Source organism: Colletotrichum orchidophilum (assembly GCF_001831195.1).
Source record: "Colletotrichum orchidophilum strain IMI 309357 chromosome Unknown Scaffold_71.1, whole genome shotgun sequence".
Classification (NCBI taxonomy): domain Eukaryota; kingdom Fungi; phylum Ascomycota; class Sordariomycetes; order Glomerellales; family Glomerellaceae; genus Colletotrichum; species Colletotrichum orchidophilum.
Genome location: NW_019173027.1, coordinates 27,347 through 50,059, shown reverse-complemented (window position 1 = coordinate 50,059; position 22,713 = coordinate 27,347). Strand labels below are relative to the sequence as shown.

The window sequence follows — 22,713 nt, the reverse complement described above, 5'->3', positions numbered from 1 at the left end:
ACACAGCCTTTGGCATTGTTTTTCGTTGTCCGGTTCTGCTTTGATGCGATTTGCGTTAGCGCTGTTCGTCTAAGACGTTCGAGCGGAAATGTTAGCTCGTCTGATATCCCACAAGAGAGGAAAAGGTCATGTAGCGCAGACTGCCTGGGACCGTTCTCGTAACGCGATCGTAAAGACCAAACGTGCATGTCAGAATCATTCGCGGCGACGGCTCGCCCGTAATGTCCGACGTAGATTGGCCAGTGAGACAAGATTGAATAGGGAAAATAAAGCTTCCGTGCTCTCTTGTACGTACCGGCTAATTTGTTCGACAACACCCCGTATCGTGTAATGAACACTCGATCTAGAAGATGGGTGGACCCCTGCAAATGACAAGCTCTCAGACTCGGGATTTGAATACTTGAAAGGTCACCCCCCCGTCGTCGGAATGTCTGAAGAGATCGCCTACGTGATCCCCCGATTGGCTTCCGCTCTTTCTCCACAAATTGAGACCTTTCATGAGATATGAAGTGTCCCTTCAGCAATGCGATATGGCCCATTTGTTACCTGCTACATTACGATACTCTTCTTCCTATCCGCATTACCTGCCTACCGAAAAGCCTCGTACGAGCAGGCTCGACGTGCCGAGCATAATCTGGCTTGTCCATCTTTTCCATTTGTTCTAAAAAATTTGCATCACGCATCGGCGTTGTGCTCAATCGAGAAAAAGTATCCGTCAAATGCTGATGGCACAGACGTTGAATGCAAACGCACAATTTAAGCTTTCCTGAGCTGTTCTTCAGTCCATACACAAGCGCCAACCTTCTTGGCAGCCTCACTCCAAGGCACCCACACCACTTCACATCGTTGCCAATCCATGTCGTGTTTAGAGTTGAGAATCTGTGTCATCCGATCCAGACTCCAACTCGGATGCAACTTGCATTATTGCGCTGCAAGAAGAGGTCAAGAACATAAAGCTTTTGGGGGGGAACACATTGTCGTCCGAGACTTGTCAAAATCTGCTGAGGATGCACATCTCTCCTTCCCGCATGACACCTTCAGCCAGATCGTGAACTTTTCGTCGGTCACCATCACGATGCTGGGCGACTCAGAAGCCTCCGCGGCCGTCGCGGCCGGTCGTGTACCGCCAGAAATCAGCCTCGCGTATTTGGAAGAAACCCGAGATGGGCCGTCGATGAATGCGTCCATTTTCATGTTTGCCGTCACGTTGGTGATTGTCAACGGTCGCGCCTTTTCACGATTGTTCCTACGGAAAAGCTTTGGAATAGACGACACGCTAGCAGTGATATCTATGGTAAGCTGCTGCACGGGCGTACCTGGAGGGAAACATGGAGGGCTAACCAATGTCGCTAGGCAATGTTCATAGCCTTCGTTCCACTGTGCCTCATCCTCATCAATATCGGTTCTGGCCGACATTTTGAATTTATCCAGTTTGTCATGACCCAGGAAATCTTGGAAGAAACCGAGGTTCTCGACTTCACCGCGCACCTGATATACACGAGCGCGCTATTCGTATGTCGATTCTCGGGTCTGGCGTTCTACTACCGAGTATGCGGCGTCCACAGCCGCTTTCTCGTCGCCATCAAAGCAGCAGCGCTGTTCCTCATCGCCGGTTACATCACACAGATGCTCCTCATCGTGTTCCACTGTTTGCCCGTGACAGCCCTTTGGCCCTACGAATGGCAGTCGCAGTTCAACCAGTTCAAGTGTCTCCCCTGGGGTTTCGTGTACGGAATTAATTCGGCCGTCTCCCTGCTTTGCGACTTTGTACTATTTGGGATACCTGTTGCGATGCTGTGGATGTTGGAAATGACACGGAAGAGAAAGATTCAGCTTGCCTGTATTCTGCTGCCCGGAATCTTGTGAGTCACGGCTACCTATTGGGGTTTCGAATGCGCACTAACTAAGTCGTTACAGCGTCGTCGCAATATCAGTTGCCCGCCTTATTCTGGTCATCAACGGGCAATGGCAACCAGACCAGTCGTGGATATACAGCCCACTCCTCGCGACTGAGGTAGCCGAGATCGGCGCAACGCTTGTTGCACTGTCCATACCGGGCTTCAGGCCATTAGCGGAGGAGCTCTTCAACAGAGTGGTCGCAAGGCTCAAGCTGTGGTTCCCAAAACTGTTCAACAGATGCAGGCGGAATTCTACGGTATACCCAGATCTGTGGTATGAGACACCACCATGGCAACAACATCCAACGCCGATGACTGGGGATTTCAAGGTGAAGGATATCGAGAGTGTGATTGGATTGGAACTCAAGGAGATTCAAAATCCGGAAAATGACGCGCAACCGAGCAAAGGCAAAGCTAGGCCAGAAAGTACAAACATCTGGATGTTCGAGGATCCAGTGAAGGAGAAAGATCGGATATGAATCGGGCTACAGAGCGAGCACGTCTGTTGAATTTTTTATTCATATCTTTTGAGCTCATTCCACATTCTCCGTACTTTGCGTGGAGAAAATAGCATGGGCTCCGGAAGCCAAACACGATAACAGCAACACACGAAGAGGCGGATCATCCGTCAAAGTAGACAGACATTAAGGTGCAAGCATACTTCTGCACCATGTACACTATGAACCATGATGGAAATACCAATATCATTATTTACAACTTGAGGAACCGTTGCCAAATCATGCTATGATCCTGTGATCGACGAACCATACGGGGGCCAGCTGAACATCGCCTGGTGGGACCTGCATGCAAGTGGCGATTTTGCACAACTTCGCGGCTCTTCAGGAACAGCAAAAAATCCAACCAATCGCTGGGGATGCTGACAGTCAGCATCCAAAAAAAACACACTTTCGATAGTAACAGCTAAAGAACAACTCCTGAAATCGACGTGCCAAAACTCGGAAAAAGCCTGCGGTGACAGGCTACACCGTCCGCGCACGAGATGAGCAGAGTTCTGTATCCCATACACACGCCCATATGACTTCTTCAGTACAGGACGAAGAGAAATGAAAACATCTCATTCATCTCTGCGGCCGCGGAGAGGGAAGAGCAGACTTTTGGGCTAATTTGTCAGTGTGTGTTTGAATGAATAGAAGCCTGGCGGACACGCCGCTAGGGACGTTACAAGGGCTGACCCAGGAGTGAGAGCCACAAATTTGGCTAGCGGGGCCGACAAAAGGTTATTTCGACGATCCATGTGGTTGTGGCGGGTCTCTCCGCGTTTCCTGGCTGGGCTGCATATCGTGCTGGGACCCTCCCTCCTGTCCGCTTACCTGCTCTTCCCAAAGCGCCCTGTTTCCCCCTCTCCGTCCCCCTCTCCGTCCACCTCTTCATCCACCTCGTCTTCCATCCGTCCACCCTTCCATCCAATGAATTCAGCATCATCCTATCCGCCACACGCCAACAGCGTTGCAGAAGTGATGACTGATTTACTAGTCAGTAACTACACATCCCATCTCGATGATTGCTTGACAGACACGAGTGCGTGCGGCGTCTCGCCTGGACTTCTGGGAGACGTGCAAGTATGCAAGCGCTGAAGAGCTCGGACTGGATCATGCAGAAGGAAATGGACTGTCTTTGCACATCTTTGCACATCCAACTTCATAAGCTGAGAGTACCTCTGGCATTATGGAAGCATACTGCCCGAGTGGAAAATTTCTCTGACGGTGGGCAGAACATACCCAGGCGGATGTGTAGATTTTTGGGGAATCTTTACTCCACACACAATGTCGCAACTAGATATTGACCTAACAGCACCTTAGAAAGCCTATTCAATCATCACGAGACTCGATCCGTGGCATTCTGTTGGCTGGGGTTCTATTTCATCAAAATCTGGCTCCGTGACGGACATTCGGGCTATTACTCCGCCTCACGCCCATGTTGAATCAGGGGAATTGCCAATGCTTGACTCGTTTGGCGCATCTCCGAAGCATTTCCCCTTGTTTCATGTTTCAACTTCCTCCTAACCAAGAAGGGATGACCCCAACACCACCTCTTGCGTGATAAAAGAAAGCATCCCTGGAAAGGGCTCAGGAACCCTCCATGATTAACAATTTGGCGTCAGCGCCGTCGATCGCGCCACAGTGGAGGTCCATGGAAGTGGTCTCGACTCCCTTACCCCTTTCATTCGTATGTGAAGAAGCTTTTCAAAAGCAAACTCGTCAAACAAAAAGGCAAGCCGGGACCACGTTGTCCCCTGTCCTCCCAACCCTTCTCCCCCTTGTCCTCCCCCATGCGTGAAAAAAACAAGCTTTGGGCGTTTCTTGGCGCTAAATAAGCTTGCAACGCATCCGCCCTCTTCCCGTTGTGGGGCTCCTGCGGGTCAACCTTTCCATCTATTTACCGCTAGCCGTCGTGTACGGGAGAGTTTCCTTCGGTGGGTCGATATAGACGCTGGGCCAACCCTTGATTGTGGCTGGGGGTTTTATCCCGTTTCAGTTCCTTCCTTCAGGTGTGGAAGTTGAGGACTGGACCTCGTCTGTTTCGTTTCATGTCGTGAGTCCCTAAAGATAGGCCACTAGGCGCTCTCCGGTGACTACTTCCTGAGTTGTGAGAGTTAAAGGACGCGGAATTGTGCGGCCGGGGTCTTGGCGACGGGCAAAGATTCGGTGAGACGGTCTTAAGGGATTCGATCACGGAGTCTTTGCACTAGGCTGGAAGTTCTCGTAGTAGGAGTTCGTGGTAGGACTGTGCAAGGCTTGCCGAACTTGAAGCTCGCTGGTCGATACGCGCAGTCTCCCGCCGCTATCCCCCTTGCAGTGGCCCAGGAAGCCTCAAGGCTACGAGGTGATGCATATGGGTTCGGTACCCCACATTCTGAAGGTGTTGATGAAAGGAAATCTTAGCCGCCTTGGCCGCTGGCTACTCGCAGTCTAAGAATCAACGTCACCGATGAGGCATTTCGACATCGACTCTCGCGATAGGTCGCCGGTGATAACTGTCAGGACTCGATTGTTTTACTAACACTCATCAACTTCTTTCTCCCAATTCTCTGTGAAAAGGAATGCCAAGACTTGGCGACAACGACACGCCAAAAATGCTAAATTTGCTGGAAATTCAATTGACGCAGCATCTCGAACTACAACCCTCAGCATACCCCGGAAGAAAGAGGGTATACTCTTCATTGCGTTTTGAAATCCTGATTTTGTCTACGAATAGTGAAACAGTTTGCCTTGCTGAGTCTGCTGAGTGCAGGCTAGGAGATCGGCGACGTCCATCCTCGGATTTGTCACAAACTTCCTTTGGTCGACAAAAGTGATTGAAACCCATTATGGAGTCTATGTTTATTCATGGCATTTTATCATGCCGTACGTCTTATCGCTGGATCCGTGGTTCTTAGGTTGCTTGTGGCCTTCCGCGCCTGCGACATCTCCCACCAAAAAAGGGCCTCCGAGCATGTTCAGGTCTACTCATCCTCGACACGTCAATCGTGTATGTTCTGTTGCCAATGAAGAAACAATTCATTTAAGATAAGTGCTTCGCGTTGCCAATGTGGCTGCCACATTTGATCATCTTCCTAACGGCCGAGATTATTCCATACGACCTGCTACGCTTCGCAAGGTGCTTTGCACTTCACCATTTATGTTTGATGTAGAATTAAGTCAGCATCTACTACGTATTGTCTCCATTTGAATACCAACCTTTCGATAGGAGGCAAGTTTGAGTGAGGGCAGGTAATCTGGCACATGTTCTGCTTCCAGAGCTCATTAGTCTGAGAGATTCGGTGGCACCTGGGGACCGGACTACGGGGAATACCAGCAGATCTCCCTGTGCCCGTCAATAGCGCAGAAACGTGAGAGACAGTAAACACGCGAAACGCACTCGTTTAAATTGCATGAAACCTATCCCTAGGCTGCCTAGATGGAGTGTCGCCAAAATGATGTGTATCCCACATTTATATTTCCAGATCACACACAAATACATGAAGGGGATGAGCTGAATATAACTTCACCTTGGGATTGGCTCCCAATTGAGGCCCTATGTAGCTCATCAGTACCCCAAAAGTCACATTGGAGGCCGGGAAAAAAGGGGAGAAAAGGAAAGGACGAATTTATTTCTTGTTCACTTTCCTTTCTCAACAACACCCGAGGGGACATTCCTTTTGGCAACACCACGACTTTACATCAAGTTCTAATCCTACTGCGTATGAACCGCAAGCGGGAGGTCCTCACTCCTCACGGAACATAGGTCGAGGCCCTTCTCGATCGTTTCTGCGTCGCTCGCCGCGACTATCTTCTTGCCCGTACCCCCGGCGACATGGAGGATGACGACACCAAGAATCCTGTATTCCGCCCTATGCTCGAAGCATTGGATGTTTAGATCGCATCCAAGGCCGAGTTGGCTGGGTTTCTCCACGATATCCTTGAGGACTGTGATCTCCTCTTCGCCCCGTCGCCCCTCGGCCGAGCCGCCTCCCCTGTCGAAGATGCTGTCGCCAGCGATGCCACAGTCGACACTATCAAGCTCTTGATACTGCCGCGGAGCAAGGCGAAGACTCAGAAGTGGATTCTTCCGATGAAGACTCTCTTGTGGCGAAGCAGTTCTGGGTTATTGTCCGACCCGTTGGCGACGAGCGACAGGAAATCCTCGGCCTACGCACTCACAAGCACAGCGACTTGGCCGAGTACCTACACATCAACACCTACTAATGGTATTGGAGGCAAATGGAGTTCGTTTTGAAAAGATACAAAATGCAGACATATTGGCGACATGTAAATTGACCGATCGAATCATCACGTTTCGTGTTGGAGGACGGTGTTAATATAAGTTTTCCAGCATGTAAACACCCAGATACTCTGCGCACTTTTTCAATGCCTTTTATCAGTCAAATTGTTGAGTGCGTCTTGAAACCAGCTGTTTTTCTACGAGCCTAACTTGACCATGCCATCTTATTATGTACAACCACAAGAACAAGTGATCAGTACTGGTGGCTAAAGCCTAGTATCTACGTCATTGCCAGTGTTGAACAACCTCCAACAAAGTAAGGCAGGTCATTTTGACTGATGTTGGACTCGTATAGAGGCCCAACTAATAACTAGTCAGTCTGGTGGAAATGCACAAGCAGTGAAGGTCTTGATGAAGGATGCTTGTGACCCAAGGTACGAGTAACACATCTCGCCGAATTCTAAGATGTTGACTGAAGTACACGTGACTGACTGATACCTAAGGTAGTAGAGACATGAATGAATGGAGTCTGGGGTACATATATCCAGTTGATCGAGAAAATTGCAGAACTCAGGGGAAAGGGGGCAGGTTAGAGTCGGATGGTGCAGTGTAGGGCCCCACTGCATGTATTGCCGGCGCCTGTAGCCCCCAAGTACCACTTTGTCTCAACAAAAAGATCGGGTTAGAACCTCCACTGGAGCGTTCTCTTTGTCTAATCTCTGTTTTGAAACCTCTCAGAACTCTAGATTCAATTGCCATGTTGTCCGTGGTATATACCCTATCCTCAAGTTACGCGTGATTATGTCGGATTGGAAGCCCAATTCGACCTCGAGTCAGCGCCAGCGCAGGGGCCATCTGAGGGTCTCTATATCAGCGTTCAACTGACGGTCCAAACTCCGGTTAGAACCTCTCTTTTCCACTTCACGCAGAGATCAATATACAGTTAATTGACCCTTCGTCACCACGGTTCAATTCGGACAATCACACCTGTGATACGTAAAGCAACAGATGGTGTATCCTACGTACCCCATTGACGAATGCGATTCCATTCTCCCCCGTCTGCATTATTTTCATTCGGACGTATGGCACGGAGTTTATATGTGCCTCTTACATATGTTGGCGATGATTGATCGGAAACAAAAAGCTGCGTCCAGATGCCTCTTGCGGAGCCGGATACGAACCCAATGTTCAAGCCAAAGCAAAGTAAGGTTACTATTCGGGGAACCCAGGAACGTTCAAAATGGCAGCCAGTCTCTCATTTCAAGAAGAACAGACAAGAACATGTGTGACAGAAATCTATTACATCGTCGAATCCAATACTTGAAGGACTGATGCCACTGTTGATGCTCCAAAGGCCACAGATTAAATCTTTCCATTGGTGAATCAAATTGCCGGATTGAAATTTGTAGAGGCAGCTCCACCCCTTGCCCAGCCCCAATAGCCGGGCTCAACACATCCCAAAAGAGTATCCGACCCCTCGTCAATTCCACAGACCCACCATGTGCAATGCGCCTTGTCGCCCAGAGATTCAATGGCAGGCACAAAGAACGTCAAAGACAACCGTGGTAGGAATCCCTCTGATTGGCTGCAAGCCAAGTCTCTGCTTCACTTGATAATTCTCGAGCTTTCCATGCCTGCATAAGAGATGAGGTACTATCGAGGCATCAAGAGAAGGTGAGGCAAGGTAAGATCGGCTCACCCTTGTGGCGGGGCTCTTGCCTGAGGGGAGATACAGAAGCTCAGATGACTAGGGGGATTTCGCGACCCACGGAATAGGTACATGTACAGATTAGATTCAAGTGGTGTAGTTGTAGGTGCCCAATCACAACAAGTATTGTATGTGCTTATTACCACTATCTGTGTAAAAGAGTTAAGTTTTCGAGTCAGTTTTCCCTTCGCCTCACCTAAGTTGTGAATCAATTACTCTTTTTTTTTTTTTCATGCCGTTTTTTTATTTGTTCTATTAGACGCAACAGAAGCACAGCGACATACAAAGTTTGAAAACGCTATGGAGAACTTGTTCTCACTAGTTGTCCCACTCAATCACTTCAACCACGCTTTGCCAGAGAGACAAAAGGAGTGCGAGATAGCAGAAAATTTCGACTCTGCGGGTTTCGGAGGGCAGTTTGTTCAAAGTCAGATACAGAAACATCTGTGCTGACGCCCGGAACCTGAGATGGAACTTTTCATCTCGCCCTTTCGACTGATTGAGATGTATGGAGAACATATCTTCACCATATATAAGGTGGTTTTAGTTCCCCAAACTTAGGCAAGGGAAGGTTGATTATCATCATTATAGCTTGGTGGAGTACGTGGCTGGTCGAAACATAAGCCACCCATTTCCATAAGATGACACCTAGGTTCTTTCCCAGGGCAATCGACCAAGCCAAGCGGCGTTGATTGTCGCTCCTTTGTTGCCAGATGACCTTTGTTTTTGAATACCCTTTTCTCAACTCTGCAGACTTCCCCATTTGTCATTACGTCTTGAACAATCATGACCAGTTTATTTGTGATTTTCAACTAGAAATTCAATATGCCGACTCTAGTACTTTCTTCAATTGGCGTTGAGCTGCGGCACTCAGCGTATATAGGTGCGTCGCCAAATATTCAGATTCTGTACGACCTACGTGAACTGACTGAAAAATGCATCCTGATTTTGTTCTCCTGGACTTGGCCAATATTAGCTTGCAATTCAAATTTCTGGGATATCTTCGACTTTACTGAGGACAAAAAGATCAGGATACGCATCGTCATGGTCAATCTTGAATAGCAGAGGCTTCTTGGCCATGATCTATAGTGGCTCGGGGGAAGATTTTCCCATCTCTTTTTTTTCGTTTCCTTTTTTTTCCCTTTAGTATGGCCTCTGGGCAGGTGCACTTTGTGATGCGCTCTTGGTTCTTGTCGAAGTCGGGCTAGATTATCTCACTGGTGTGCCCCCCCAAGCCCCAGTGCGTCTTAATCCTAAATATGACTTGACATGCCTTTCCGACATGCGCGTCGGCGCCTCGCACTTTACCTTTACCTGACGGGGTTCCCGTGTTCAAAAACCTACCTCGACCTCCAATTCACCCGTCTCAACAAGAGAAATAGCCACCGGCCTGCCCCTTCCTTCTTTACCATCTCCACCCCCTTATTTTTTTTTTCATCTGGGGAGGCTTTCAGCGAGACATATCTCATTTCAGTGCCGGGCCCGGATCGAAAATCCATCTCAAATTCTACCTCAACTTTCAAAGGCTCCACCAGCCTCCCTCCCTCTCTCGACTTCTTCCATCCAACAAGCATTGCTCAAATCATCCCGAAGTGACTATCGCCGTCATCGTTCCCATCGCCATCAATTACAACCGAGCATCGACCATTTCTCCTCCGTCCAAAATACCAGCGCTTCAAATTGCTCCAATTTGTTTTAGAATCAAACTTCAACTGTGTGTCGCTTTCGTATCACCACCTTGGCTGTAATTTTCAAACGCTAATTCTTTCCCATGCGCAGTTATGCAATCCCACGATAATTCCATCCCAGGACTTCCATCCGCTCCTTCCATACATCGGTCTAGTCGTGCTATGGAGCGCTCGGGACTGACAGATGCTCAACGCATGGGCTATCTCATCCAGTTTCATGTCATTGAGTTGGAGTCGTACATCAAGTTCCAGAGAGGACCTGCTACGGAGACGAGCTTCAACATCCAAGCTCTTGCCTCGGTCGTCACCAAGCTCCACGAGATCAAAAATTTGGCCGTGATCACGCAGAAGGACATTGATCAGGTGATCGGAATTGTCCAGTCGGCGATTTCCATGGCAAATGGCAGACTGGAGACTGCTGCTACTGACGAGAACGCGGCCAAGGCTCGTATTTGGGCAGAAACCCAGGATGAGGGACGTCAATACAAGGATACAACTACCAACATCCCCGCCGCCGCTGCCTTTCTCCACATCGTCGACGTCCTCGACAACGCCCTCTTCGAACTCGGGACAGCTCTTTGCGATTCTCAACTTCATACGTTCCGCGCTTTGGAGAAGGAGAACACCCGCTTGATTTCCTTGACGGTTGCTCAGAATGCCACCATCGCTCGTTTGGCGCAAGAGAACGCCGAGCTAAAGGTATGACTCCTCTTCCGGATCACCAAGCTTCGCAGACCACTAAACACACCAGTCTATCAACAATTCATCTCAAGGTACCTTGATCAACCTGCTCGACTAGTCTACGGAACTCTCATTCTCCTTGCGTTGGTTGGAAACTAATTTGTTAGCGTCAAGCATGGGTCTCTGTTACAAAGTCACGATTAGGATATTCGAGGTTCTACAGGGCCCCCTGTAACCACAAGCAATAGATTATGTTTTACTGCTCGCTGGTTCAGATGATTCGCATTACGTCTGTAGCTTTTATACTATCGTTATCAATCAACAAAAACACTGCGCTTAGTCTGGCACAGCGTCGTGACCAGCGAAACCCACTTAGGCGACCGTCTTGCCAGGCCAACAAGCTTGAGAGCCTTCAAGGCTGTAGATTGATCTTGAGAAAAATAACATAGAAGCGCATCGATCTGAACTCTACTATTTTGAAACATCATCTAGGGAAGTCACGACTAATTCTCGACCCGATTTCGAACTTTAGGCCATCCAAATATCGAACCACCCGAGCTATATGCCCCTCAGTCCTAGCCCGAGTCATCGATGAGATACTCAGGGTCTGATCTGTAAGGTCTCTCATCTTCTTCCTCGGAATCGTCATTGTATCTCAGAACATCAACCGAATTGAAGCCCACAAGTTCCTTCACCTTTTCATACTCAGCATTCACGACCGGGGCTGAGTGAACAACCAGCGCCGCGTAGCTTGGTTCCACGTCGGACTTCCAAGCCACACTGTCGTGGAGTTATGTCCCTGCGACCCCGATATCCCGGGGAAAACATTATGATGATATCATCCGTGGCATATGGTATGCTGGTCCAATGACTGTCTGCTTTCATGATATCAGCATGCAACAGAGATTCATCGGCGCGATAGCGCAAATGCATAGGCCAGCCCGCCACAGTGGCTGAGGAGGAGACCTACCAAAAATAACGGGCTCCGGGACGGTGGACGGTGAGAAATTCAAGCTTACGCCCGAAAACCTGGCGTGTCATATCGTGCAGGGTGCTGATGGTCTCGTTCATTTTGGCCATGTTGTGCTCCTTGCCGACAGCAAGCGCCTCATATGCCTTCCTCCGCTCGCTAAATAGCTTCTGCCACGCTTTCAATTGCACCATGAAGATTGAGATCAAGCAATATCGAGATGCCACCAACCCTGTCCAGGCTCGAAAAAGCCTAGCCAACGTAGAAGGCCGCTCCCCTTGAGAACTCCGCCAACACAGCATCATTTCTGGATACCTATGTTGTCCATACCTTGAGCACGGAGCTAATGGCATAAGTAGCACATAGAGATACATCGCAGTACCATGCGTGACTGTCCCTAGTATACCGCCGTATCAGACCGATCAACATATAACGATCCGTTCCATGGCCTAGTTCCGTGCGGCGTATATATAGACTACTCCGTGTGGGAGCTGCTTTTAGCCAAATCAGCCCGCTTACTACTATTTATGCATCTTCCTTCATTCCTCTCTTCATGAAAATATAAGGCTCGTTCCTCAAAACAGCTTTCGAATTGGTTCAACCTGCACAGTAGCTCAAACGGAACAGAGAAGGTTTAGACGCCAAATATTGCGGATAAATTGAGAAGCATGAGACTATATTCATGCAGTTCTGTTAAGAATCCATTTGTCGAGATTTTTGTGGCAATCATGCGGCATGGTCTCTCAAGAAAGAAAAGACGTTCAGACTTTGGATTCATGAACAAAAGCCAACGTTATTCAGTCTCCACCACCAGACACTGTGGCATCATATTCTCCGTGTCTAGTTTGGTTGACCCTTTTACCTTTCACATATGTCCTCCATGATTGCCTCTTAGCTATACCTATCTCATAGAGCTGCCATAATTATATTCTATTTGAATCAGGCAGCGGCCGGGCCGTAATCCCGCGGCCCAAATCGGAAAGAGCGCCTGCTTCAACCAGAAATGTAGTGCGCGGTTGAGTTTGTAAATAATTTGCCTCGTCCGAAAAAGACGCGTCTTCCCTTGTTTACTTCACCCTCCCTCCAACCTCTACTTGAGATTGAGCCTAGCTCGCTCGGCTCAACTTGACAAGAACGGATATCAAGAACAACAAAGGTCCTTAGAGGCTCGGATGTTTATCCATCTACGAGAGCCTCATCGTTCGATCGTTCAAGGTAAGCAGTGTTTCGAGCTTCCCACTCTTGCCCTCCCTTGCCCAGACACCAGTGCGTCACTGCCCTGAGCCTCTGCATACAAGTTCTATCCTCAGGAGCAGCCGCTGGCATATCTAGAGGCTCAGAATCGAGCAATTCTGATGCCTTGGGTTACCATCATTGTCACCAGGGTAGCCCTTTTCAGAGTTGTCATATCCTACTGTGACCACGAGAATGCCTTGGGAGCATCGCTAACGGTGTACAGATGTCTTCCGCGCGCAATGGAAGGCAGTCTAATTCTGCCACGATCGAGCCTGCCGATGCCTCTGCGTCCACTGTGCGCTTCTCCGCTCATCAGTTGAAAGTCATCGACACTTGCCTTCGCCCGACCGGATTTGACTTTCGGACATTTGCTCCAGGTCCCATCGCCGAAACCGAATGGGATGCCCTAAAACTTCTTCACCTCGACTTGACTCTTCCAACAGCCGATCCCAGCATGACCTCGACCACGTCTCGTCTTTCCACCATCATCTATGCTGCTGCTCAGTGCGTCGAAGAATCCAATGGCAGCGATCGTGATGAAGGATTTTGGAAAAAGGTGAAGGACATCCTGGCTGACGATGAAACCTTTCGAGAGGGTCTCGTCTCCGACTTCATGAAGCTAGACAATATTCTTTATCGATATTACTCAGCATGGGTGTCGTTCAAGGACCGGAATCCCGGCATGTCTCGCAGGCTCATCCAGCAACCCTTCACTGCCAGTGCCGAGAGCAGGGCGATTCACCAGCTGCATCGAGCCATGTGTGCATAGGAAGATACCATGGCACGCACTGAACCTGCTACTGAAGCTCAGGCCCGTTCCAAGACTAAACTTGCGATGGCAACAGACGACTACGTTCGAAACATGCGCAGCTCAGAAAGCAGAATCAAACTCGCCAAACAAAACTTCAGGGCTGGATACCGCGCTTGCCAGAAGGAAATAGATCTCCCCTACACAGAGGGTTATGACAAGGGAAAGCGTGACGCTGAACGGATCCACAAGACCAAGCTTCATGAAATGAAGGCACAGCGACTCAAGGAGGAAGCCGACATGTTCGCACTGAACAGGACAACAATGGATCGAAATCGACAGGTGGCACAAGAGAACACGCGCATCATTAAGGAGTGCGAAGAACTGGCCGCAGAGATCTCTGAACTTCGGAAGCTCAACAAGGAGCTCAATGATCTGTATGAGGCTTCGCAGAAGCAGATGGCGGCCGACAGACTGGAAAGAAGCACCGGGGAGTTGCATTACACTTTTGCTTCACAAGGACAAACCGATCATGAAGTCGTTGACCTGACGATTTGAGCTTCAAAGAAGTCTAAGGCTGAGGTGAATCCCGGATGGCATATGATAAATGAGTCTCAAAGCTGGACAAAGGAAGTTGAAGTTCTGGACGAGGGACCTTACTGTAGTATAGAGTGTCAGAGGAATCGCTGCCAAACTCTTTGTTGTCATTGATTATGTCTATTTCAAGCTTCCACAGAATGAACGTACTGCTTCTTGAACACGTTGCTAGACATTGGTAGGACATATCTCCCCAAGGAAACTCACGAGTTTGCCCAAAATGGGTCCTCTTTTCGCTTGCCGCGAGTCTCTATGTTCTGGTTTGTTCAGACATGTCATATCTGAGAACATCTACGAGATATGAAATGTATTACTGACGGAGAGAAAATACCTTAAAAAAAAAAAAAAGGAAAAACGAACTTAAGTTTCAGGTCAATGGCTCATGTATCGTGGCCGCTCAAAGTAACGCGGTGATGGGTTAAAATTTACGGCAGGGCATCGACTGTGGAATTTTACTTCTCAAGAAGTCAGAGTCATGTGAGAGAAATAAGGACAAAGGAGAGACCAGAGGATATCACTGCAATACAGCAGGAGCATGATAATGAGCCCATGAATGGCCTACAAAAAAAGTGAACAATTCAGTCCTTATTACCCCGCTCCACTGGGAAGCAAGGCTCAGTTGTAAGAATGACCGAAAGAACTGACTGTAATAAGATCACTGGCAGTTTTCAGTCAGTAATCGCAATTCAATGACGATGCTTTGACTTACCTGACTATTTCCCGCAAATCACCTTGAGAGTTCTGAAATTACCATCCGTAGGGCCTGTGAGCCTCAAGTAGTCTGCTCTGATGTAACTCCTTGTATCACGCAGTCCAAACTGAGTTGTCGGACGTTCTTTTTCCCGTTTAATCCATAGCAAAAGGAATATACTAGTCATGTGCGAGGCAGCGTTTTAGTTATATGGGGTTAGGGTACCTAAGGTAGATGAAATACATCCACCGGCTTTCGTCCCACCCTTTTGTCGCTTAAGGACTCTTGCGCGCCGATCTCGCTGCCATTTGAATCGCACTGGATGTCGACTCTTGGATCGCCGCCGTCGCCGGGGAACTCACTGACTGACACCTATCATTATTTGGGCACTTGTCCCGACACGTGAGTGAGATGAAGATTCTCAATGTGATTTTTCGGGCGTAAACTTACTTTGAGGCGATAGGTATCATCCCAAGATGGTCAGGTCGGAGTTTCTGAGAAACCTGACGACTATGGAAAATATCTGCGAATTGGGCTTGATCCACTTGATGCTTTGCTGTTCAGTTTCACGTGCTTTCATATTACGACTTCCACCTTACGGCTAGCCGTTCCGAGTGTGCCGTTGCTCTTGGGCCCAGCAGCCTTATTGTCTCGAAATGATCAACCTCGAGGTCAAGCGCCACCCAGTCTCAAAGCAGGAACTCCCATCCGTAATGCACCACACCACGGCTCCCACCACTGTCTATCTCGTCATTGACCAAATGTGTTGACCAACCGCGCCTGCCATCCGTCTCCTAGCACAGGGTTGAAGCCTGCTTCTTGCAGAAGCCTAGCCCAGCAAGTTGCCACGGTGGAACGAGGCATTTCCAAAAGTCGAGGGGAGAGGCAGAGAGGCACTTGGTGTAGCTCATCGAAGTGTAGAAACATGTGTACATCGTATTGTTACAGCTTTATTACCTGCAATTGCAAGAGCCGAAAGACTTAACGTAGAGTTCGTCTCCCTTCAGCTTGTAGCTCTCTGACTCCCAAAACGTTGAGCAGCTCGCCCGAGGCTTCGGTCAAGCTTGAGACGTTCTGCGACCTAACGCCGAAGGCCCCGCTCCATATGTCGCTCAATGTCTCACCGTCCCCCCCTTCCTCGTTGTAGCGCCCGAATTCCCCGTTGAGAGAATGAATGTTCGTGACTTGGTCTTCACGTTGCAGTTCGCTCTCTCGAAACAACGAAGTGGGTATAGGCTCCTCATTGCCGTCTTATAGTGTTTGATTGCATGATATTATCCATTGAGTTTAACAGCTGCCAATGGAATCCCTTAGTTTGCCGCGAGTAGCTTATCTCCGGCTTCCAGGGTGAAGGTCAAGTTTGAAACAGTCTGGTGGCAGCTCTACTCCGTCCCTGCGCACTTGCGTCTCTCACAGGATTGATGCCGGTCTTCGGTACTACGGACGAGACAGCAAAAAGAATGGCCTCACGCCTAAACCACCACGCAAAGTGAAAGGCGGTTCCCGGGAGGTTGGCCCCCGGCCGGCAGATGCCTGAATTTTCCACCGCGGATCTTGTCCCAAGTGACGTTAGCGCTTGGGACCGGCCCGCATGTCGATCAGGCTAGACTTGACCACGATCCCAGGCTCCACCGTTCTTGCGCTACCACCTTGGTTCGTCGCCCCGCGTGTCACTCATGCCCGCCGGCCATACTTGAAACCCCCGCACATGCAGGAAGTAAAGAGCAGCAGGGGATTCCAGCCAATAATGGATAGGCAGTATGACTTTTTTTCCTAAAACAAGACCGTTGCAGCGGAGGAATTTCGGAGAGAGGTTGGACGGTTAAGTGGTTCCCTTGGGTGCTTTTTTGCCCTTCAACATTTGGTGATGGAAGCAAACCACCGCGACATCAGCAACTCATCAAAAATTTCGTCAAGGTCCCAAAAGAGCTTGTTGTGCTACAAATCTCACGTGGAGGCCAAAAAGGTAACATTGCCCAAGATTGCAGGGTGCGCAAGCGTCTAGATTCTGTGGGACAAGCAGCGAAGAGTTTGCGGCACGACATGGGCGCGAAAACCTGCCCGATTGCCAAACCTAGCCTCCAGGACAGCCTGAACAGGCCACCAGGTCGGACGAAGGAAAACTTCAGAGGAACCTAACGCTGCGTTCTGTTTGTCAACCCAGATAGTGATACCGCTGTGCATGCCACCGACGAATCAAATCCGTACAACGTGCACTAGCGGGAGATGCAAACTGAAGCATGACATCGGAGGGATCTGCCAATCAGGAAGCGAGAATCCCAACGGCAACGTACGATGGCAAGACACTCAGAGCCAAGCCTGCCGGTACTGGGAAGATTTTGTCTCCATAATCATCATCACCATCATTACCATTGTGGTGCATTTGCTTGAAGTTGACAGAGAGTGTGGCGTCGAGTGCGAAGTAGAACAGCCAGTCCGGCCCTTATTGTCGGCTCCGAGGGAGCGAAGTTCGGCCCTAGCAGTATTCGAAGCATCAAGAAGATTGTATCCATATTGAAGCCTCTGTTCTTTTCAAAAGCTCGGCTTCACAGTCCGAGACTTCATGGGGAAAGGGGTTGGTGAGGCTGACCGTTTTTTTCCCTGGCCGTTTTTCCTGTTCCCCCCACTTGGGCGGCAAGACGCATGGTACTGGTCTGACATCGGAGCACCTCGTCCGTCGGACAGGACAAGTCTTTGTAAAGATCATCACTGTGAGAGCAAGACATACAGATTCGAGCCCAATCCCAGCAGTAATTTACATGGTTAGGGTTCCAAAAGCTTGGTTCTAGACAAACGGTGCACGTCTCTCGTGCCCGCATGGACTTGGCATCCGAGAGGGAGATCGGACTTCAGAAAGCGATCGCGGAGGGACGTTGTTGGAAGTTGTGCCGTTTGACTACGCACGTAGATCAGTAGGACTACAGTATCCTTTCACAACGCTGTAGACTGTCGTCTGTGCAGAGTGCAGAAGTAGGCCGGTACTCGGCTTCCCGTTGTAGATGAGACCAATGCGGAAGTATCGGGCATCGCACGTCTATTTTCAATTTCATGATCAACTACTTCCATCCTTGACCTTGTATCGGATAGACGATTGACAGGACATACATTCGATCTCGGTAGTCAACTCATTTTTCAAGGCGAGACACACAGCATCGAGCCCAACATCGTGGCAACGGGTCCATCAGAACAAGGAGTGGCCGGGCAAATATTACGACCGAGACAGCGAAACGCACATATTGGGGCCCAGCATGGGAGCATGGGAACAACCTGGCCTTAGGATGGTTGAAGTCGTTCGAGAAGAGGAACACAGGAGAACGTAAGAGCACGGCATGTCGGTGCCCCGTCTAAAGTGATAGTGCAGCCCGTGTTCTTATCACCAGCTTCACAAGTACATCATCTGCATTGGAACCCTGTGGTCGTCGATATGAGGGTACAGATCCTCGGTTCTGTGTGGTACAACATTCCTCGTGCCGGCCTCAGTCTATGCTCGTGTACTCCAACCTCCTCCTTGTTGTACTGACGCTGTCCCTACCGCTTGGTGCCCAACTCAAATAGTCTGACCCACGATGATGCATCTGATCGTAGGAGAATTCGCCTTCGCCGAAGGTCACAGCAGATGCGTGGATCACAAGCTAGGTCAACGACCGCCTCACATTTCGGGACCAAGCATCGTTTACCATCGTGATACGTATTTATAGATGGCATCGACTCTCACAAAGACCTCTCTCATTCAAGCCTTCAATCGATCCAGTTTCAACATCATCTCAAAGTCATTCTTCCATCCTCAACACATTCGTCGACCATCACTTCCAAGATGTCATCCTCCATCAACCACCACACGCCTGTGAAGCAGGCCATCGACGCTGTGCAAGCCACTCATCCTCCCTCGGGACAGAGAGGGTACCCCTTCTCGCTGCCTCAGCGCAACCTGCTCGTCATCGTGCTGGGCGAGTTTTGCGGAACATTCATGTTCCTTCTCCTATCCTTCCTCGGCGCGCAGACCGCCATCGTCACCAACAACCCCGACGATCCCTCCGCCACGCTCTCCCCTAGTAGTTTGCTGTACATTGCTGCAGCTTTCGGCACAGCCATCACCGCCAATGTCTGGATCTTCTATCGCGTCAGCGGCGGCATGTTCAATCCTGCGGTTTGTCCTACCCAGTAATCTCCCATCAGTTCTACCTCGGACACTCACTGATACGCCCTATCAAAGGTCACCCTCGGTCTCGTTCTCGTTGGAGCTGTCAAGCCGCTCCGAGCTCTTTGCATTGTGCCCAGCCAGCTTATCGCCAGTATCGCCGCCGCCGCCGTGGTATACGGAGTCCTGCCTGGACCGCTCCGCGTCGCCAACACCCTCGGTGGCGGCGCCACCGTCCCCCAGGGCTTCTTTATCGAGATGCTCTTGACCGCGCAGCTCGTATTGACGGTCTACTTCCTCGCCGTCGAGAAGCATCGTGCCACATTCCTTGCCCCCATCGGAGTCGGTATCTCGGTCTTCATCGCTCACATCACGGCCACGAACTGGACTGGCACTTCAATCAATCCCGCCCGCTCATTTGGGCCCGCTGTCATCATCGGCTTCGTCAACTACCACTGGATCTACTGGATCGGCCCTTTCGCAGGTGCTCTCTTGTCCTTCCTGGTGTATGCCCTGTTCAAGTGGCTCGAGTACCAGACTGCCAACCCCGGACAGGACGACGACATGGAGAAGGCTCTTCACCCAGCTCTTCCTGTCAACTCTGCGCACAGCGGCGGTACCGAACTTGTTTCCGAGCACGCCACTAAGGCCTAAACTGCGATAGGTCGACTGGCGCGAGTGCCTTTCAACATCTCTGGATTCATGCATGTTGCCAGAAGCAAAAGGGACGCGCTGGCGCGTGTGAATTGTATGCTGGGACGTAGCTACAAAAGTTGATTTGGGCCGATGGAAGTACATGAGAAGAAATTTGCAGAATGTAGATAGTGCGAGATATTATGTTGCAGGTGGTAAATTGTCACTCCTTTCGAAAACATGAGTTCTGGGTCAGCTACGGTTTCATTGCTGGTGAACCCCCCCAATTCTTCAATATTTTTCATGTCAGCAGAATTACTACCCACTATCTTACATATCGAATTCCCCTTTCCTTCCCGAACTCAAATACTTTCAATGCTCATAGGTACTAGATGAATTTTACATCTTGCAGTATATAATGCTTATCAAATATCGATCTCCGACGACGCGGTTTCGCGCCTGTCCTCGCAATTTGAAGTCCTCCGGGACTCATCGAGTGCTTAACTCATGCAAGATGCCCCATTTCATCTCACTATGCCTTTTCATTCATTCAGCCGTCACTAATACTGCTTGTTATAGACCCTTTTTCTTTTTGAATTTATCGATTGACAAGGTTTGGCTGGCCAGGTTTGCGTTGGAAGGAGCACTCAGTTCGCACCTTACTGATCGAGAACCTTGAAGTCCATCCACAGAACCATGTTCCACTTGAACCTTCACTTCAATATTGAATTTCAAAAAACCCCATACAGATGTAGGCGAACAAGAAAAGATTTTTGTGCCGATTCTAATTTTTTTCCTTTATTTTTCCCTCTTCGGCTCCCACCCTCTTCATTCAGCAAACCTGAGTGGTCACTTGATCGCTGACTAGAGCAACCCTGAAAGAATCAACATGACTACTAAAAGAGAAGCGGAGCTTGCGGAAGCGGCATATCCAGTGCTTTCAGACGTCCTCGACAGTCTCACAGAGGCGATTGTACAGCAGAACAAGGAGGGAATTCCACCGAGCACTGACGACAATGTCCAGTCAATCCTGTCTCATGACAACGATGTGAAGAATGTCGCGGCCAAAGCTCACGACCTCCAAATTCGCTTCGAGTCACTGGGTCAAGAGATAACCTCATTCGGAAAGAGCCTCACCAAAGCCCCCAAAAGGCACAACAAGCTGGTCAAGAAGGGCCAGTGGCTGAAGCGGGAAATCGACCAGAACAAGGCGGAAATCCAGCTCCTGGAAGACGACATTGCTCAATCCAAGTTTCATGATGTGACTATTGAGTGTATCCTCCAGAGGGATAGTTTTCCGGAGAGATGCGCCAAGGCGAATGTCCAGAAAAGGAAGTTCAAAAAGATGATGGAGGATACGGACAGGATCATCGAGGCCCACGAAGCAGAGTGAGTTACCTCATCATTCATCTCCAAAATCAATTACTAATAAATATCATGCGCAGCGGCAAGCACAACCATCACAGCAACTGATTCTGTGCCTCATATCGCAACAATAACCCCGGCAGCCACACCGGCAGCAACGCCAGCGATGGCCATCCCAGTACACTTTGGCGCGCCGCCCTTTGAAGTCTTCGTCGCCGCCGTATTATCCTGCCACGCCTTCCGCCAGTCGGAGACGTACGACGAAACCCACTTGTCGTCCTTGTCGGGCACGTTGTCCTTCCACCACTTGGCCTCCTGCTGGTCATCCAAGCTATATCCATTCACCGCCATCGAGGCAACAACATCGGGCGCATTGGTGGCCTTGGCGGCGGCGGACCACATGTGCGAGTAGACCGTCGTCCACTCCTTGTCGTTGAAGTACTTTTGGTCGACGCTGTACAGGGCGGTTGCAAGAGAGGTCGCTACAGCGCCGGTAACGGTACTCGGGACGGACTTGACGTGTTGGGAGAGGTAGACATCGGCAGCTGTCGAGGTCGGCAGGGTGGTGCCGTACTAGAGCTGGGCGAAGGCAGTGGGCGCGATGGCCGTAGTGAGGGAGATGAGCTTGAGAAAATGCATTTTTGAGTGAGCTCTAATAGAGAATCTGGACTTGAACACTGGTGCTTTGCAGCTCGTGATGGCTATGTTTTGCCTGGTTGTGAAATATGGCTTTGAGGTGGCTTCAAATCTCAAAAACAACAGAGGCAGAGACGTGGGACGTAGCGGAACATCACTTCATTTAAATAGTCCACAATTGGAAATCTGCATCCTGCGGCAAAGCACAAACTCCATCAAAATTTCCCTTTTCTTCCTTCGAGTTTCAATGATTGCTGACGGACCATTGTTTGCTGTGCCTTGGTGCCTTGTGGCACAGCAACATGTCTGCTGCCTAAAGTTGCGATCCAATTTCTTCGAGTTACCAATTCCTATTCAGGTGGACTAGCCACTTCTAGGATATGGTGTTACATTGAAAACGGGGATGCGGGGCCTGAAGGGGCTGCAGGCCTCGGCCTGGGGCTGATAGGATATCCAGATACCAAGCATTGGGCGGGCTCCTATCACCTCGGAACAGCATCAGAGAGCCAGCCGACATGATCGAGACATGAAGACCTATGATCTATGATGATATGTAGCGTAGTTCATCAGCTCTTTGAGTATCGACAAAAGGTGAGACCCGTATCTTGCGTATGCGTTTTGATGTCAAGAAGGAATATACACCCTGGTCCCCTTGGACCCCTCCACGTTTAAGCCACTGTAGGAATGATTTCCCTTCACGATTGGAGACGAGACCCAGCGCTCAGCTGAGAGTGGCGGAAATGCTGGAAGCGTCTTGCAACTAAGGTTTGTGTTACTCTGAGGAGCTGCGGTATGGGCTACAATGTATTCGAGGTCATGCAGTCGCTTGGTCATAGTATTTCTCTTTCTTTCCAGGCGAGAGCGCGTTACTCGCCGGGGATCATGTCATGACGGGTGTGAAGCTGGCTTCGACGAGCACAAAGTGATGCCAAACTAGCATCAGGTAAGGGATTTCGGACTGATCCCATTCTTTGCACACTCAATGGGTGAAATCTCGCGAAT

The 22,713-nt window shown here is 49.7% G+C and overlaps 9 protein-coding genes across 9 annotated transcripts; 6 read left to right on the top strand and 3 right to left on the bottom strand.

Annotated features, from left to right (window-relative positions):
- Window positions 1-856: 856 nt before the first annotated feature.
- CORC01_08366 (uncharacterized protein) lies at window positions 857-2,377 on the top strand (the record flags this gene model as incomplete). Its single annotated transcript, XM_022619997.1, has 3 exons — window positions 857-1,294; window positions 1,354-1,862; window positions 1,918-2,377. The coding sequence occupies 3 exons, from the start codon at window positions 857-859 to the stop codon at window positions 2,375-2,377; spliced, it is 1,407 nt and encodes a 468-aa protein (XP_022473454.1).
- A 3,715-nt stretch (window positions 2,378-6,092) lies between these two features.
- CORC01_08364 (uncharacterized protein) lies at window positions 6,093-6,950 on the bottom strand (the record flags this gene model as incomplete). Its single annotated transcript, XM_022619995.1, has 2 exons — window positions 6,093-6,428; window positions 6,924-6,950. 2 exons carry the CDS (start codon window positions 6,948-6,950, stop codon window positions 6,093-6,095), a joined length of 363 nt encoding a protein of 120 aa, XP_022473452.1.
- CORC01_08365 (uncharacterized protein) lies at window positions 6,213-6,635 on the top strand (the record flags this gene model as incomplete). Its single annotated transcript, XM_022619996.1, has 2 exons — window positions 6,213-6,239; window positions 6,288-6,635. 2 exons carry the CDS (start codon window positions 6,213-6,215, stop codon window positions 6,633-6,635), a joined length of 375 nt encoding a protein of 124 aa, XP_022473453.1.
- Window positions 6,951-10,178: 3,228 nt separating the features above from the next.
- Window positions 10,179-10,721, top strand: CORC01_08363 (uncharacterized protein; the record flags this gene model as incomplete). The annotated part of the gene is made up of 1 exon (XM_022619994.1): window positions 10,179-10,721. One exon carries the CDS (start codon window positions 10,179-10,181, stop codon window positions 10,719-10,721), a length of 543 nt encoding a protein of 180 aa, XP_022473451.1.
- A 551-nt stretch (window positions 10,722-11,272) lies between these two features.
- CORC01_08362 (uncharacterized protein) lies at window positions 11,273-11,861 on the bottom strand (the record flags this gene model as incomplete). The annotated part of the gene is made up of 2 exons (XM_022619993.1): window positions 11,273-11,477; window positions 11,668-11,861. The coding sequence occupies 2 exons, from the start codon at window positions 11,859-11,861 to the stop codon at window positions 11,273-11,275; spliced, it is 399 nt and encodes a 132-aa protein (XP_022473450.1).
- A 1,265-nt stretch (window positions 11,862-13,126) lies between these two features.
- CORC01_08361 (uncharacterized protein) lies at window positions 13,127-14,209 on the top strand (the record flags this gene model as incomplete). Its single annotated transcript, XM_022619992.1, has 2 exons — window positions 13,127-13,662; window positions 13,813-14,209. 2 exons carry the CDS (start codon window positions 13,127-13,129, stop codon window positions 14,207-14,209), a joined length of 933 nt encoding a protein of 310 aa, XP_022473449.1.
- Window positions 14,210-18,753: 4,544 nt separating this feature from the next.
- On the top strand, window positions 18,754-19,731 carry CORC01_08360 (uncharacterized protein; the record flags this gene model as incomplete). The annotated part of the gene is made up of 2 exons (XM_022619991.1): window positions 18,754-19,086; window positions 19,153-19,731. The coding sequence occupies 2 exons, from the start codon at window positions 18,754-18,756 to the stop codon at window positions 19,729-19,731; spliced, it is 912 nt and encodes a 303-aa protein (XP_022473448.1).
- Window positions 19,732-20,599: 868 nt separating this feature from the next.
- On the top strand, window positions 20,600-21,103 carry CORC01_08359 (uncharacterized protein; the record flags this gene model as incomplete). The annotated part of the gene is made up of 1 exon (XM_022619990.1): window positions 20,600-21,103. The coding sequence occupies one exon, from the start codon at window positions 20,600-20,602 to the stop codon at window positions 21,101-21,103; it is 504 nt and encodes a 167-aa protein (XP_022473447.1).
- Window positions 21,104-21,192: 89 nt separating this feature from the next.
- On the bottom strand, window positions 21,193-21,977 carry CORC01_08358 (uncharacterized protein; the record flags this gene model as incomplete). Its single annotated transcript, XM_022619989.1, has 2 exons — window positions 21,193-21,648; window positions 21,975-21,977. The coding sequence occupies 2 exons, from the start codon at window positions 21,975-21,977 to the stop codon at window positions 21,193-21,195; spliced, it is 459 nt and encodes a 152-aa protein (XP_022473446.1).
- Window positions 21,978-22,713: the final 736 nt, after the last annotated feature.